The following is an 18209-nucleotide window of genomic DNA, read 5'->3' on the forward strand; positions in this document are numbered from 1 at the left end:
CAATTCAAACAATAAAAGGATACATTTGGTGCCGTGACCAGGATATTTTATTTATTTCTTCAATATTCAAACTCGAATTGTTTTTGTTTTAATGTTTATTTGTCAAAATTTTGTGGAACGTATACGAGACAAGGCATACTAAAGGTTAAATAATTTCTGCTATTACCTGTTCTTGTCCCGTACAATAAAGTGCAATAAAGTAAATTAACATCCTTTAAAAATATTGTATTGATAGGAGATATTAATATCAACATTCTATCTGATAGCAGCGAATCGACTTTGACAGCCCAGAGCTACCTTAACCTATGTTCTTTCCATAGCTTACTCCCAGCGCACACGCTTCCTACGCACCAAAGCGGGTCATGCTTAGATCATATTATGGTAAAATCTAATTTTTCGGCATTAGCACTTATTACTAACTCTACAGTGACCGACCACAGAGCTGCCCTACTAACCCTCTATCGTAAATCACGTAATACATGCACTCGCACGCAATTTGTGTCTAAATTAAATATAAACAAACTTGGAGATGATTTATGCAACATTGACTTTGGCCCCGTTTATTATTCTGCTGATGCAGAAAATAGTATGCTGTACTGGATTAAAAATGTCCAACAAGCAATATTTCTTAACACCAATAAGACACGTCTAAATCGCAAGAATTTTAACATAAAACCATGGATTACCCCGGGACTTCTTCGATCAATGAGACACAGGGATAAACTCCACTTGAAAGCTAAAGCAAATCCAGACAATCTTATATTGCAATTGTCGTATAAAAGATATCGTAACTTTTGTACCAACTTACTGAAAAACGTAAAAACAAACTACGACAAAAAACAGCTGGAAATTGCTGGAAAAAACAGTAAATTAGTTTGGAAATACCTTAAAAACGTAACATACACGGCAAAACAACGGGAGTCATCTGCAAGTTTGTTGCAAGTAGGTCCGTCCGAATTGTTGGCGGCAAATAGCACAAATGAATTTTTCGTTAACATAGGCAAAAACCTGGCAGAAAAAGTACAGGGCGAGCCGTCTGCATTCCCTTCAAGAATACTTTCCGATACAAATAATTCATCCAAATCATTTGTGCTATTAAATACGGATGAAGCTGAGGTGGAAAGAATTATCATGAGCCTAAAAGACGATTCCGCGGCTGGTTGGGATGGGATATCGAACAAAATAATAAAGACATTCAGACACATCTTGGTTCCACCACTGACACACATATTTCAAAAGTGCATCTCTGAAGGAATATTTCCAAAATGTCTGAAAAAAGCCGTTGTAATCCCTGTCTATAAATCTGGTAGCAAAATACAAGTAACAAATTATAGACCGATTTCTCTTTTACCAGCGACATCTAAAATCCTGGAAAAAATTATTAATAATAGACTTGTTCAATATCTGGAGAAAAATGCCTTCTTGGCAAAGACGCAGTTCGGTTTTAGGTCCAAGTTATCAACCGCAGATGCTGTACACGAATTGACTGACTATTTAGTTCAGGAACTAGACAAGGGAAACAAGACAATTGGAATCTTCCTGGACCTCGCAAAAGCTTTTGACACCGTTTCTACTTCCATTTTACTGCACAAGCTTGAATCACTAGGCATTAGAGGCACACAACACAAATTAATCGCGAGCTACCTAGACGGACGAACTCAATGCGTTAAAATAGATAACATTATCAGTTCCGACTTAGATAACACATCTTTTGGCTTGCCACAAGGAAGTGTCCTGGCCTCGACCTTATTTTTAATTTATATTAATGACCTATGCAATCTAAAAATAGATAGTGGCAAAATCATTTCCTACGCAGATGACACTGCCCTACTTTTTTCCGCAAAGTCAACAAACGAGGTCTACGAGTTCGCACAACGCGGATTTAATGTTGTAACTGACTGGCTAAAACGTCATCTACTAACACTGAACTCTGACAAAACGAATTTAATAAGTTTTTCCATGCGAAAAACAGATCCGGTCGCACATAACCTCAAACTTTACGCACATAACTGTAAGGAAAAATCGAATAATCCCTGTTCATGCCCATCTCTAGCTATTACTGACAAAATTAAGTATTTGGGAGTCTTGATTGACGAAACCCTCACTTTCAAAAATCACATTGAATCATTATGCAATAGAGTCCGAAAGTTAATATTTGTATTCAAAAAACTTCGTTCGATTGCTGATCTAAATTTAATTAAGCAAGTATACTTTGCACTATGTCAATCAATACTAACCTACTGCATTTGTTCCTGGGGTGGCACAGCTAAAACTACCCTACTAACCCTAGAAAGAGCCCAGAGAGCGGTACTAAAGGTAGGCTACCTCCCGCCCATTTTTATACCCTACTGACCTCCTTTATAAATCATGGGAAGTACTAACTGTTCGTCAATTATATATACTAAGCACAACACTAAAGCAGCACGCCAGAATTCCTTTCAACCCTGAATACAGAAACAAAAGGCGCAAAGATATAATAGGTATTCAAACCGTTCAAAGGAAACACGTATTTTCATCTAGATTTTTTGTCTTCTTGGGCCCATTTTTGTACAACAGGTTAAATGTAAAACTAGACCTATACCCACTTAGCTATGCTTGTTGTAAGAATACTCTACGACGCGCCCTTCAAAATATGACGTACGATGATACAGAGAACCTACTAATAGTCGTAACATGATTGTGTACTTTGAAATCTAATACTTAAGACCCATTTTGTTAAGGCGATAAGACTTCTATTGTGTAAGTACTACTATTAATTTATAATTAAGTGAATAATTAAAAATTGATTAATTTTGTCCTTCGCTGCCTGAAACACAGGAACTCCTAGTTCAGGCATTCGTAAACCACTTTCCTCTACTAACAACTCTTAGTATTTAAGATGAACCTCTGTACAATACTTTTTTCAATAAATTATTTGTATTTGTATTTGTATTTGTATTTGCTTGTTCCTCACTTACTTCGTACATAAATGCATCTCTACTACCTGTAAGCCTTGGGGACACCAAAGGCCTCTAATTTCCCTTGACATACCTTATCAGCGAGCCAGGAGTCGACCTCGAGCGCGTCGTGCAGGAACTGCTGCGCGCGCAGCGACGAGTCGAGCCGGGCGGCGCGCGCGTCGGCCGCCGCGCACACTTCCGCGTACGTGTCTTCTAACTTCTTGCACAGGGACGCGATCTGAACACAAAACAATATCGATCATCATCATCGTCCTCACGTTATCCTGCCATTTCTGCCGTCGGATTTTAAAGGACAGTCTTCAGTCAACAAAATGTCCTAAGAGACCTGCCTTTTAGTATCTGGCGGCAGATCTTTGTTACGGCTCATGGGAGCCTGGGGTCCGCTTGACAACTAATCTCGATAATTGGCGTAGGCACTAGTTTTTACGAAAACGACTGTCATCTGACCTTCCAAATGTTTTCCTTCACCGAAAAGCGAATGGTAAATATTTTGATATTTCGTACATAGTTTCGAAAAACTCATTGGTACGAGCAGGGGTTTGAACCCGCGACCTTCGGATTGAAAGTCGCATGCTCTTACCGCTAGGCCACCAGCGCACAAAATAATATCGATATGAATATTTATCCCACTTGCTCTTACTGTACTGTATGCTCACTTTACCCAATCTTATAAGAAATAAAAATATATACATTATGATATTATTTCTATATATTTTTATTAGTCATTATGTCTGCCGGTGTCCGCTTTGGAACCTGCGGCGCGCTCGTGTGTCCCGTCTTTTTAAGCTATAGAACCTAAAAACACTTTTTAAATGATCTACATCAGCATTTCCCAAACTATGCGTCGCATCCCATTGGTGAGTCGCGAGCGAATATTGAGTGTTACCAATACCAATAATATTTTTTGCCCATTTTAAAGACGGCCAAGAGTTGGGCCCCAAAAATAGCAGGTTTTGTTAGTGAGTCGGAGCCCAGTCAACTTTGGGGACCACTGATCTACGTACCTTCTCATCGTCGTTATGATGCTCCTTCCCGTGCGCCAGCACCCTTTCAATGTTCTGCTTCCGTCCCTTGAGTTCGTCGCGCAGTTTAGCGTGCTTCTTCTGCGCGGCCTGCGCGGCGTGCAGGTCGGCCGGCACGGCTTCCGAGGCGGCGGCGCCGGAGCGCTCCGCCAGCCAGTCCAGCTCGCCGTCGAGCTCCAGGGCGAACTTGTGCAGTCTGAAATAGGTTTAAGTTTTAAATATGTGCAAAAAAATAACAAAATAGCAAAAATTCACTGATTGTGTAAAGTTAAAGACAAACTCACGACGGTACAGCTCCGTACGGTATCTCTGGTTGACATTTTAAAATTCAGTTATTTATTTAATCGGCATATTATACATTGAGGGCAATTAGAGTTTAGCCTACTAGTAAGAGGGTGATTGATATATCATATACGTTTGACCAAATAGGGGTGAACTGAACCGAAAAAATCATAACTATCTTAATATACGCGACAGGATCAAATAAAATTGCACCGTCGTGTGAGCCGTATAACATTTTACAAAGGTGGAAGCGGAGCAGAGGGGTCGATGAACCCGTGAATAAGAAGGAGAAGAAAAGGTGAGACGATGGTAGAGGGAAAAAGTAAGGAAAAAGAGAAAGAAAGGCAAGAGGGAAAGTAGCAGAAGAGAAACAATAGGGAGCAAAAGGATAAGATCATTTCTTTTTTTGCCTCTGCTCCCTATTTTCTTGCTCAGGTTAGTTGGTGGTGGATTCGCAGCTCATCTGAACGGCATTCAGCTCCTACTGACGCCAGACAGAGAGTGAGTGAGATAGAGAGTACGAGCAACTGACTGTAAGCTCTGTGTGAGCTTGTCCCTCCTGGTCTGCGCGTGCGGCTGCAGCGCGCGCACGGCGTCGCGCAGCGCCGCGGACTCGCGCTCGATGGCCGGCGCGTCGAAATGACCGAGGGACACTAAGTCCGCCCCCTGGCTGGCTAGGACGGTCGCCTTTTGTTCCCAGGTTGTTAGCTCTTGCTCCAAAGTCTAAACAAATATAAATATTATTAACTAATTTATTTATTTAATCGAAACTGGTACATTTGTGGCAGCGTATTTTCCAAAGCGGAAAATCAATGCTGTGTAATTTGTTGGTATACATATACAAAAAAGTTATTATTATTCACAACAACGGGACTTAATCGTTTTAAATTTACATCCGACGTTTCGAGCACGGCGTTGTCCCCGTGGTCTCGTAGAAGACTGGCTCAAGTTGACATCAACATCTAACCATTTAACCATTTAACAAAAAAGTTAGTTTCACGGGCCAAACTATTACCTATGTAATGATTTTCGTAAGAGCATTAAGAGCACGATCTTTAAACCCGGACGCAAAAAAAGGGTGTTATCCGTTTGACGCCAATGTCTGTCTGTTGCATCGTAGCTCTCAAACGGATAGACCGATTTCGATGCGGTTTTTCCACGCGAAAGCGAGTTTCCTTGCGTTGTTTCTTTGCGATGTTTGATAAAAATCGATCCAGCAGTTTGAAGAATATCAGCTCTTTTTCGGCGTAAGGCGTTTTTAACATAAAATTGATTTTTTTGGGATAATGCGTAGTATTCATAGTTACCTGATGCTGCGTCAGAAGCCGTTTGCAGCTGCGCAGGTCGGAGCCGGTCTCCTCGCTGCGTAGCGCGCGCTCCAGGTCCACCAGCCTCCTCCACTGATCTACACATAGTTACCTGATGCTGCGTCAGAAGCCGTTTGCAGCTGCGCAGGTCGGAGCCGGTCTCCTCGCTGCGTAGCGCGCGCTCCAGGTCCACCAGCCTCCTCCACTGATCTACACATAGTTACCTGATGCTGCGTCAGAAGCCGTTTGCAGCTGCGCAGGTCGGAGCCGGTCTCCTCGCTGCGTAGCGCGCGCTCCAGGTCCACCAGCCTCCTCCACTGATCTACACATAGTTACCTGATGCTGCGTCAGAAGCCGTTTGCAGCTGCGCAGGTCGGAGCCGGTCTCCTCGCTGCGTAGCGCGCGCTCCAGGTCCACCAGCCTCCTCCACTGATCTACACATAGTTACCTGATGCTGCGTCAGAAGCCGTTTGCAGCTGCGCAGGTCGGAGCCGGTCTCCTCGCTGCGTAGCGCGCGCTCCAGGTCCACCAGCCTCCTCCACTGATCTACACATAGTTACCTGATGCTGCGTCAGAAGCCGTTTGCAGCTGCGCAGGTCGGAGCCGGTCTCCTCGCTGCGTAGCGCGCGCTCCAGGTCCACCAGCCTCCTCCACTGATCTACACATAGTTACCTGATGCTGCGTCAGAAGCCGTTTGCAGCTGCGCAGGTCGGAGCCGGTCTCCTCGCTGCGTAGCGCGCGCTCCAGGTCCACCAGCCTCCTCCACTGATCTACACATAGTTACCTGATGCTGCGTCAGAAGCCGTTTGCAGCTGCGCAGGTCGGAGCCGGTCTCCTCGCTGCGTAGCGCGCGCTCCAGGTCCACCAGCCGCGCGCGCGCGTCCTCCACTGATCTATACAAAGGAGAAAGATAGATCATCAGTTAATCAAACTCAGCAATACTCTTAACTGTCCATAGGTGGACCTTATGCCTTTTGTAATAAGGGTTATGATCTGTCAGTTAACAGTGTGGGCGATGCTACCAAGGTTAAGTAAATATGACACATACAAGTTTTAACAATTAGAATAGAATAGAATAGAATGAGATTTTATTCGTAAGCACAAACAAACAAGACATTACATAATACAAAATAAATAATTATGTATAATGTATGAGTAAATTGGTGCCGTGACCAGGATCTTGGTGAATTATAAGTTTTAATGCAACTGTGAGGCTTGGAGGCCAAACTGTCACCTAAACATATATCACCTAAGCGTTTATTACTTGGGTAGATGCTACTGGGACGTAAATGATCAAGAATATTGAAATCTATATAACAATTTATTAAATTTACACTAATACTAATATACACAATCTCGTTTTAGCTTAAAGATAAGGTTCAGTTTACTAAATGTAAGTAGGAGATAAGAATTAAGTTAGATTAAGTAAGTTTACGTTAAATTAAGTGAAATTAAGTTGAGTTAATGGTCTAATTTTAAGCATTCTACAAGGGCAAGAGTAGGTTCGAAGCCTAGATACTGGGTCAGTGATTCGGCTTATGAATTTAAAAACCAAAAATCTAGCATAAACACCATACACTTTTCATGGTTATGATTTAGGACAGAAGAAGTGAAGAAAAATCGTCGGAATTTGTCACTCTTGTCGTGTAGATCAGCTATAAGAAATAAATTTTTCAACTCTTACACTTCTCTCCTGCTCTGTCTAACATTTCTTAACTGGTCACACATACCTCCTATGCTGGCTCTGCAGAGCAGCCTGTCGCAGCTTGCCGCCCTTGTCCCTCGAGGCGGCCACTAGAGCCTCCCAGGCGGTATGAACGGCCTCCAGCCGCTGAGCCACCTCCGCGGCGCGGGCGGGGTCCGACTTCTGCAGGGATTGGCCGATCTGTAACATCCATGGATGTTAATATGAGTGCAGTGCACGACGTATAGCCGCCGCGGACACTCGTGCCTGAGGAAGGATTCCCGAAGAATCCGAAATATGTCGCCAAAAGCGGCTAAAAAAATAATAAGAGTGAAACCGTAGTGATATAAATATTTTGAAATATGTCTCACGATAGTTTAATTTCGATTGATGTTAATATGGTTCCAAATTTACTTTTATCATAAAATTCTCGTGTTAAAATTTACTATAAACGGGTTACTCGTTATTTTAGTTATATAATCGCTGGACATGTTTTGATCTGTTTAAACTAACAACGTTAAGTTACGGGTTAAGTGAGCAACAAGTAAATTTTTAGGATTCCGTACCCAAAGGGTAAAAACGGGACCCTATTACTAAGACTCCGCTGTCCGTCTGTCTGTCACCAGGCTGTATCTCATGAACCGTGATAGCTAGACAGTTGAAAATTTCACAGATATGTATTTCTGTTGCCGCTATAACAACAAATACATAAAAGTACATACATACATAAAGTAAAAGTAAAGTACATTGGCTTTTTGTATCATATTTATAAAACCTATAGACATGTTAACAGCTGTTGGATCTCCGAATAATAATAAATAAATAAATAATAAATAATAATAAATAAAAGTACGGAACCCTCGGTGCGCGAGTCCGACTCGCACTTGACCGGTTTTTTAATTGTGGCATAGAGTTATACTTACGCTGTCTACATTTCTGAGTTGTTTCTCGTTCGCCTGCAGTTCTGCTTCGAACGCTTCATGTTTTTGGAGTTTGCGCTCCAAGTTAGCCAGGTCCCTGTTCGAGATGAAGAATTTTACATGTATTTGTAAAAAATAACACAATTTTTTGGTAGATAATAATATAACAAGTTCTCAATATGGTCACCTGTAGCTTTGATCCTTGGCAGTTCGAGTCTTGTCTTGAATCCAGGCCTGCAACTCCTCCGTTGATGCCAAGAACTGTAAGAAAAAAAAACTAATTAATATCATATGACAGTTTTTATTTATAGTCTTTCTGTAAAAATTGGATGGCTCCTCTACACGATGAGCTATCATACTGGCCCACTAAGATGGGCCAGCGTGTAGAGAGGGTAGTGGTGTTGGATGGCTTATGGCGAGGCGGGATGGCGATGGGATTTTTACGTGGAGTAATGCAGTTAGGCATTCCGCCGCGCCGAACATGACCCCCAGTAAAAGTTGCATGGTTTTCGAGTTATCGATGATGGTAGGTACTAAAAATGTTAAAATAAAAGGGAAAATTTTAAACTTTTTTTATTAATTTCGGTAATAACTCGAACATCGTGTAACTTTTACTGGGGTCATGTTAGGCTGGTTAGATTCCTCTCGAGTTGAGCTACCTCCGGTGTTCTGGGACATCCTGTATGTAAGAAGAAAGAAAGAAAGAAAATACATTTATTTGACGCCACAACATAGTACATAAAAAAGAAAAGCATGCAGACAAAAAAACATTTGGACGCCAAAAAGGATCCCCACTCAGCATAGTGCCGCGGCAAACCGTGGCGCTGGTTTTCTGTGGGGACCTGGCTTAATCTAAAAATAATGGCGACACTTACGCCAACGACACACAAATAAAATTTACATTTACATACAAATACAAACATTATTAAACAGAAAATTAAGACAAACAAAATATTAATAACCGCCTTTTTTAAATATATTTGTAAAAGATGTGCCTCCCTGGTGCGCAGGGTGAGGGCCAGCACCAACAGTATCCTGAAAATGATCTCGAGCAGACTGGACTGTCCGTACATGAATCGGTGCTGCACAGTCGCAAGTGGAGGTGTTCAGCGGTGATCCATGAACGGACAATAATAATATAATGTAATGTAATTTAATTTTCAATTTAATTTTAATTGTTATTTTATTGTATTATAAACCTACTAACCTTAGTTATAAGTAAAACAAAATATGTAACTAACAATATGTGGATCCTGGTTATCTAAATAAAGAACTTTTAATAATAATAATAACGAAAGTTACAGAAAAACCAACACCAGAACGAACTAAACTTAAGACTAAAACTAAAACAAAGACTAAAACTAAAACAAGTATGTGATAGCTGTACAGTGAGTTTGTAAAGTTAGTATAGTTAGCAAGTTGTAAGTTGTATTGAGTGAGCGACCTGCTGGTGCGCCAGGTTGGCGAGCAGCGCCCTCCTCCTCCCCGCGGCCGCCGCGCGCACCGCCCCGCGCCGCTCCGCCACGCCCGCCACGCGCGCACCGATGCTGCAACACAAACATTCATATAAACTACTAGCTTTTGCCCGCGACTTCGTCTGCGTGGACTTAGTAACCCCAGCTAGAGTAAGAATAGCGCCTGGAGAAAGTCTTATAGCAATTATTCAATTTGAGCATATTATGCACACAAATTAGCAGACACTTCATTAGTTATCTTAATTCCACCCCGCTTTTTACTTTCTTAATGGATGTTTTTGGGGATAAAAACTATCCTAAGTCCTTCTCAGGGACTCAACCTATCTGTATGCCAAATTTCATCTAAATCGATTCAACGGTTTAAGCGTGAAGAGGGAACACACAGACAGACAGACAGACAGACTTTCGCATTTATAATATTAGTATGGCTTCACTGACATAGATGTCATATATTAGTCTATCTACAGGTTGGCCAAAAAATATGTGCATTCCCATTGCCAGTGAGATTTTGGAATTATACTGAGCAACTTTTACTATGGGACCAACCCCGAAATCGCGAATAAAAATTTGGCCGTTTCATACATTTTGGCCGGTCGGGCTGGTCCATTTTCTATGGGAGGGTAATTTTTTTCGCGATTTCGTGGTTGGTCCCATAGTAAAAGTTGCTCAGTATAATCCCAAAACCTCCCTGGCAACGGGAATGCACCACCAAAATGTAATATAAATCAGTAAATAATTCATATAAAAATAATTTGACCAAAAATAATAATGTACCTAATATAATTATTCCTGTGAAATGTGTAAGTAATGTTCTATGTATAAGATAATACTTAATAATGTGTTGACATATAAAATACTTCTATTTTACCAATAAAAGTTTGATTGATTGATTGATTGAAGTCGTATAGGAAGTGCAAGCGCGTACTGCTCGTCCTTAGAGTTGATCAAAGGCCTAGTCTTACTAAGATGGCATATAGTCGAGATATTGTGATGGGTTCCGCCGTGGCGAGGTGGCCTAGGAGTTCATGGCGTTAGCCCGGATTGCTAAAGACGCCGGTTCGCATCCGGCCTTCACCACTGGATAGCTTCGTCACTTTTTCTTTAATATATGACAACTATCTCAGTTTATAATCTTTCAGGTTCAGTCCTTTTTAATATTTGTTGTTACAGCGGCAACAGAGATACATCATCTGTAAAAATTTCAACTGTCTAGCTATCACGGTTCATGAGATACATCCTGGTGACAGACAGAGTACGGACAGACGGACAGAAGAGTCTTAGTAATAGGGTCCCGTTTTTACCCTTTGAGTACGGAACCCTAAATAAAACAAATACAAATAATTAATACAATAATTTGATTTGTTCCCAAAGTTGTGTATATTTCTAAACCTTTCAAACGGAAACACTCGTCAAAATTATTTTTTGCCAAGAACCGCCAACTGTTCGGAAGTGACAAATAAAGTCAAAGGTTGTTCTGACACTATATGCAGAGCAGTGATAGAGAGAACCTTAACCATGGTCATAAATATGAGTCCAAGAAGTTATGAAAAATACGCACTGCTATGCGGCGCGGTCTCTGTACAAGCTTATCCGCGCGCTGGCGTAGCGCTTGTACCCGCTCGGCCGGCGAGTAACCGCGCTGGTAGCTCTTTATGTCGCTTCAGGTATATACTTACTGCTGAGCGGCATGGTGCGGTCGCTGTACCAGCTTATCCGCGCGCTGACGCAGCGCTTGTACCCACTCGGCCGGCGAGTAACCGCGCTGGTAGCTCTTTATGTCGCTTCAGGTATATACTTACTGCTGAGCGGCATGGTGCGGTCGCTGTACCAGCTTATCCGCGCGCTGACGCAGCGCTTGTACCCACTCGGCCGGCGAGTAACCGCGCTGGTAGCTCTTTATGTCGCTTCAGGTATATACTTACTGCTGAGCGGCATGGTGCGGTCGCTGTACCAGCTTATCCGCGCGCTGACGCAGCGCTTGTACCCACTCGGCCGGCGAGTAACCGCGCTGGTAGCTCTTTATGTCGCTTCAGGTATACTTACTGCTGAGCGGCATGGTGCGGTCGCTGTACCAGCTTATTCGCGCGCTGACGCGGCGCTTGTACCCGCTCGGCCGGCGAGTAACCGCGCTGGTAGCTCTTTATGTCGCTTCAGGTATATACTTACTGCTGAGCGGCATGGTGCGGTCGCTGTACCAGCTTATCCGCGCGCTGACGCAGCGCTTGTACCCACTCGGCCGGCGAGTAACCGCGCTGGTAGCTCTTTATGTCGCTTCAGGTATACTTACTGCTGAGCGGCATGGTGCGGTCGCTGTACCAGCTTATTCGCGCGCTGACGCGGCGCTTGTACCCGCTCGGCCGGCGAGTAACCGCGCTGGTAGCTCTTTATGTCGCTTCAGGTATACTTACTGCTGAGCGGCATGGTGCGGTCGCTGTACCAGCTTATTCGCGCGCTGACGCGGCGCTTGTACCCGCTCGGCCGGCGAGTAACCGCGCTGGTAGCTCTTTATGTCGCTTAAGGTATACTTACTGCTGAGCGGCATGGTGCGGTCGCTGTACCAGCTTATCCGCGCGCTGACGCGGCGCTTTTACCCGCTCGGCCGGCGAGTAACCGCGCTGGTAGATCTTTATGTCGCTTCAGGTATACTTACTGCTGAGCGGCATGGTGCGGTCGCTGTACCAGCTTATCCGCGCGCTGACGTAGCGCTTGTACCCGCTCAGCCGGCGAGTAACCGCGCTGGTAGCTCTTTATGTCGCTTCAGGTATACTTACTGCTGAGCGGCATGGTGCGGTCGCTGTACCAGCTTATCCGCGCGCTGACGCAGCGCTTGTACCCGCTCGGCCGGCGAGTAACCGCGCTGGTAGCTCTTTATGTCGCTTCAGGTATACTTACTGCTGAGCGGCATGGTGCGGTCGCTGTACCAGCTTATTCGCGCGCTGACGCGGCGCTTGTACCCGCTCGGCCGGCGAGTAACCGCGCTGGTAGCTCTTTATGTCGCTTAAGGTATACTTACTGCTGAGCGGCATGGTGCGGTCGCTGTACCAGCTTATCCGCGCGCTGAGGCGGCGCTTGTACCCGCTCGGCCGGCGAGTAACCGCGCTGGTAGATCTTTATGTCGCTTCAGGTATACTTACTGCTGAGCGGCATGGTGCGGTCGCTGTACCAGCTTATCCGCGCGCTGACGTAGCGCTTGTACCCGCTCAGCCGGCGAGTAACCGCGCTGGTAGCTCTTTATGTCGCTTCAGGTATACTTACTGCTGAGCGGCATGGTGCGGTCGCTGTACCAGCTTATCCGCGCGCTGACGCGGCGCTTGTACCCGCTCGGCCGGCGAGTAACCGCGCTGGTAGATCTTTATGTCGCTTCAGGTATACTTACTGCTGAGCGGCATGGTGCGGTCGCTGTACCAGCTTATCCGCGCGCTGACGCAGCGCTTGTACCCGCTCGGCCTGCGCGGATAAACGCGCTTCAAGCTCCTCGTGTCGCTTCAGTAAGGCTGATGCTTCGTCTACTGATGCCTGTAAAAACGTATTCAGGTTTAGTTCAAAATTTAAAAAGATAGAACAGCTAAAGTTCGAATAAGCAAATTCTAAATTCAAGATTAACATTTTATGTTTAAATATTCCAACTAGGGAACAAATCAAATTATTTTTATGAAATATTTTGATTTGTGTTTGTGTTTATGTGGGTTCGAGCCACCGGTGTACTTGGCCACTTTTTTTTTAGTGTATGATATGTATTTCAGTTTAGAATCAAACATAGTTTTTTTTATTCTGTTTTTTTTATTAAACAAATTATAGTTGGTCAAGCAAATCTTGTCAGTAGAAAAAGACGCGAAATTCAAATTTTCTATGGGACGATATCCCTTCGCGCCTACATTTTTTTAAATTTGCCGCCTTTTTCTACTGACAAGATTTGCTTGACCAGCTATAATAAAAAAATATGATGAGGCGGGCGTTCTTGTCTTTCCACCTTCCTTGAGCGAGACAAAGCATGTAATGCAGCACTCACTCCGCTCTGGCTGTACTCCAGGAAGGCCTCGTGCGCGCCGCTGGACGCGTCGATCTGGTCGGCCTCGCGGTTGAAGGCCTGCAGCTCCACCACCTCGCGGAGGCGGCCGTCCTTGTCTTCCCAACCTGGTAGAGCGAGAAGCATGTAAACGCGTATAGTCTAACAATTTGCCAGTAAGAAAGGCGCTAAATCAAAGATAAGGTTGATAACACTCTGCGCTTACTTTTTTAGATTTTCTATATTTTTACTTACATAATTGTTTTCTCACTTTTTTTTGACATTAAATTTTTAGTTATTAATATGGATGAAAAGAATATAAACAAAAAACCCACGTGATTTGACCAATGAGATAGGAGGTCTGTTTGTGCAGTACCATAGCACAGTCTATAAAACAATATAGTCATTCGCCGAAGCCGTTTAGACAGGGCAATTGTCAAAAACTTTTGCCAAAAACTTATTACACTGTGACCATAGTTGGATGCTGATAAGCAATAATGTGTCAACCCACATTCATTTGGCAATAAGATGTAAACTCAAAAAATTTACGCTTAAAGTTGACATTTTATTGCAAAATTAATGCGGGTTGACACATTTTTGCTATACAACATCCAGTTTGGGCTCGTGTAAGGGTTTACCTTTGTTAACGGCTTTCTGCTCGGCCTCCAGATGCTTGATCTTGTCGGCCACGTCGACCAGCGACGGGTTGTTGCCCAGCAACTGGCGGCCCAGACCTATCACTTCCTTGAACCTAAAAAACGTAACGTTACATTTAAACTATCCTGAGTAGAACCTGAGAGCCTCCCGCGAAAATAGAAAATCGTTATCTGCGTCTTCGCTCGAATATGCAAAAACGATAGAGGCAAATAACGATTTGAAATTTTTCGATGCTTACGGTAAATCCTCTGAAGCAAGGTTCGGAACCGGTTTTTTCTTCATACAAAACTTCATTGTTTTTCGTTCTTTGGTTTATCATTTCATTTTTAGTGGGACAATGTAATAATATGAAGTTGTTAATTAAATACAAATATATACATAATACATACAATACATACATGATATGATACAGCCCTACTTAAAGAACATAAAATAATTAAAAATATTGGGCTATTTCGGGTTAAAAAAAGACCTAGTGTCGAGTAGCAGTACTGATAGTTCCGCTACTTGACGCTAGAATAATAGTCTTTTTGGTAACAAAACCGATGTATGGAGCGAGCACTATATGTGACGTTTTTAACTAAAAGGTACCACATTGTCGGTTGTCGATAAGGTTGATTTCAAATTGAAGCTTTAAGGAAATAGCGCCGTATTGACATGCGACATTAAGTACCCTTTTGGTTGAACACGGCACATATGTCTATTTATTTATTAATTGACTAAGTTAAGGGGCAGTCAAGAAACTCTAGAAGTTTGTAAGTAGGTACTTACTCGTCATCATGAGCCTTGATATCGTCTTCCAGTTCGCGGTGCTCCTTGAGCAGGTGCTCCGCCGTCGCGACGTCTTTAGCCGTCGCTTCCTGTGCCAGTTGCTCGTGCACTTTCTACAACACACAACACACATAGCATTATAAGTAAGCATTAAGTCCCCGGTAAGCTCGGTCGAATTTCACCTTCCTATACAAACGGAGTTTCGTTCTCATTTTAAAACTACGTGTTGGATTGTAATGAAACTTCGCACATACAACGATATTAGGTATATCTAGGTCTGTAATTAGTTTATATAGCTCTAGTATACAAAAACAAATGAAATAGAGCAAACACAAGTTTTGTATGAAAAACTTAGATTCAACAAAAAGCATTTGTGCCATTATCAACCAAAAGGGTACTTATTGTCGCTTGTCAGTAAGGCGCTATTTCCATATAGTTTCAATTAGCAATCAACCTTATCGACAACCGACAATGTGGTACCTTTTGGTTGAAAACGTCACATTTAATTCATAAAAACGTTGTATGAAATAAATGCATTTTTTTAAATAAGGGGTGTTTTGAATTTGAACCTGTATCCAGTCGTCCAGCATGGCGGCACTGCGGCCGAAGATCTGGTGTCCGACGGCGCTCTCGAGGCGCGCGCGGCGCTCGGCGGCGGCGGCGCGGCACCGCTCCCACACGGCGTGGATCTCGCGCTGTCTCGCTTCCACGTTGGCGCGCTCGCTCGGGTACTGGGCCTTCACGCTGAGGAACCTGTACCTGTATCCAGTCGTCCAGCATGGCGGCACTGCGGCCGAAGATCTGGTGTCCGACGGCGCTCTCGAGGCGCGCGCGGCGCTCGGCGGCGGCGGCGCGGCACCGCTCCCACACGGCGTGGATCTCGCGCTGTCTCGCTTCCACGTTGGCGCGCTCGCTCGGGTACTGGGCCTTCACGCTGAGGAACTTGTACCTGTATCCAGTCGTCCAGCATGGCGGCACTGCGGCCGAAGATCTGGTGTCCGACGGCGCTCTCGAGGCGAGCGCGGCGCTCGGCGGCGGCGGCGCGGCACCGCTCCCACACGGCGTGGATCTCGCGCTGTCTCGCTTCCACGTTGGCGCGCTCGCTCGGGTACTGGGCCTTCACGCTGAGGAACCTGTACCTGTATCCAGTCGTCCAGCATGGCGGCACTGCGGCCGAAGATCTGGTGTCCGACGGCGCTCTCGAGGCGAGCGCGGCGCTCGGCGGCGGCGGCGCGGCACCGCTCCCACACGGCGTGGATCTCGCGCTGTCTCGCTTCCACGTTGGCGCGCTCGCTCGGGTACTGGGCCTTCACGCTGAGGAACCTGTACCTGTATCCAGTCGTCCAGCATGGCGGCACTGCGGCCGAAGATCTGGTGTCCGACGGCGCTCTCGAGGCGCGCGCGGCGCTCGGCGGCGGCGGCGCGGCACCGCTCCCACACGGCGTGGATCTCGCGCTGTCTCGCTTCCACGTTGGCGCGCTCGCTCGGGTACTGGGACTTCACGCTGAGGAACAACTTATGCGTTAGAACCCATCAACTTTTTCTACTCGTCGACTAAGCTGTTATGGTTGAATTAAGATTTCATATACTAAACTATAATTGCGTACTTTTCATTTCAATTCAACTATAATATTAATTTCGTAACGCTGTAGTCAAGTTTAAAAAATTTGATCAATCACGTGCCGCCGCATAAACGGGCAACTATTTCATATGCTCATGAAATAGTCGCGCGTTTATGTCTTTTATACTACATTTTGGTCTACTGAGATACTTACCAATTTTTTATTCATTATTTAGGTTTCATAGTAAAAAAAGGTATTATTTTAGATAACTCGTAGAAAAAGTATTGTATACAATAAGATCAAATCAAGCTTTTCAATGTCGTACCTTACTTATATTAGGCAACTCAGCAGATATTCGACTGTAAGCTCTCTATTATATCACGATTGTATAAAATACTATATGCAATGTTGTTGTAGGTGTCAAAAAATGCTCGTGGCGTATTCCTTTACAATGTTCGCCTTTTTGATCCTTATTATACAACGGTTGCATAAAATACTATAAATAAAAGCTAATTAGAATGAGGAAAACGCTTTTTTAGCTAGAAACTATAACACTGGTGAGTTAAAAGGGCCTAGCAGGTACTCTATTTATATAAACAAGTACCTGTGTCTCCGCAACCACGAGAGCAGGCTGGGCGAAAGAGAAACAGGGTTGTCGTTACATCTCACTTACATTTTTAGTTTAGACAAAATTCGAAACCAACCTTCTGTTTGAGCGGCCCCTTATGACAACATCTACCAATTTAAACCAATAACTAGCATGTTCAAAGATAATCATGCTTCCAATAGGGTCGGCAACTGATGGCGCCAGCTTGGTTTTACCTGTATCTAGTTGTGTTCTTTGATATTTGGCTTAAAGAGCATCCATTTTATAAAATATTTACCACGCGGTCGAATAAACGCATTTTCCCAACCTAAAAAAACCGGCCCAGTGCGAGTTGGACTCGTGCACGAAGGGTTCCGTACCATTATCTATTGTTTTTAGTATTTGATGTTATAGCGGCAACAGAAATACATCATTTGTGAAAATTTCAACTGTCTAGCTATCACGGTTCATGGGATACAGCCTGGTTGCAGACAGACGGACAGCGGAGTCTTAGTAATAGGGTCCCGTGTAAGAAATAGCCACAACAGCATTCTGAAATTGATTGCAGGCAGATTCGACTGTCCAATTCAAAAACACTGGGTTGGGCAAGTCGAATCGGTTTGGCAATATGTCAAGTAATTGTGTTTTTAAAATTTATAATGTTAATGTAATTTAATTTAATGTATTTATATTTTTAATGTACCTAATTAGATCTAATTTAATTGACTTATAAATTTTGAATGTAAAGTAATGGAATTTAATGGATGTGTAATTTTTAATCAAATGTTATTGAATTGAAGCTAATTTATTTATAATTTTAATTTTAATTAATTTATTTTACAATTTATGTGTGCTTACTAATATACTTTTAAGAACTGTAAACTAACAAAATATGGGCCGACAGACCTGAAATAAAGATTTTCATTTCATTTCATTTCATTTACCCTTTGGATACGGAACCCTAAAAAGGATAAAGT

General features: G+C 43.7%; 2 protein-coding genes across 2 annotated transcripts in view; one reads left to right on the forward strand and one right to left on the reverse strand.

The window, feature by feature from the left end:
* The window catches only part of LOC134752025 (spectrin beta chain), a 180012-nt gene that overhangs the window by 120926 nt on the left and 40877 nt on the right, over positions 1-18209 (reverse strand). Inside the window, exons 24-36 of the mRNA XM_063687585.1 lie at positions 16414-16588; positions 15085-15197; positions 14295-14407; positions 13660-13784; positions 13027-13166; positions 9620-9722; positions 8363-8436; positions 8179-8272; positions 7302-7456; positions 6356-6464; positions 4797-4987; positions 3965-4178; positions 3031-3177 (exon numbers count right to left, since the gene is read on the reverse strand). Of these exons, the coding sequence (XP_063543655.1) occupies positions 3031-3177; positions 3965-4178; positions 4797-4987; positions 6356-6464; positions 7302-7456; positions 8179-8272; positions 8363-8436; positions 9620-9722; positions 13027-13166; positions 13660-13784; positions 14295-14407; positions 15085-15197; positions 16414-16588 (1753 nt within the window). The remainder of the gene's footprint in view (positions 1-3030; positions 3178-3964; positions 4179-4796; positions 4988-6355; positions 6465-7301; positions 7457-8178; positions 8273-8362; positions 8437-9619; positions 9723-13026; positions 13167-13659; positions 13785-14294; positions 14408-15084; positions 15198-16413; positions 16589-18209) is intronic.
* The window catches only part of LOC134752000 (zinc finger protein 596-like), a 228805-nt gene continuing 212059 nt past the window's right edge, over positions 1464-18209 (forward strand). The window contains exon 1 of the mRNA XM_063687550.1: positions 1464-1473. The gene's annotated coding sequence lies outside the window, so the exon portion shown is untranslated. The remainder of the gene's footprint in view (positions 1474-18209) is intronic.

The sequence above is a fragment of the Cydia strobilella genome, chromosome 24 (assembly GCF_947568885.1).
Source record: "Cydia strobilella chromosome 24, ilCydStro3.1, whole genome shotgun sequence".
In the NCBI taxonomy this organism is placed as follows: domain Eukaryota; kingdom Metazoa; phylum Arthropoda; class Insecta; order Lepidoptera; family Tortricidae; genus Cydia; species Cydia strobilella.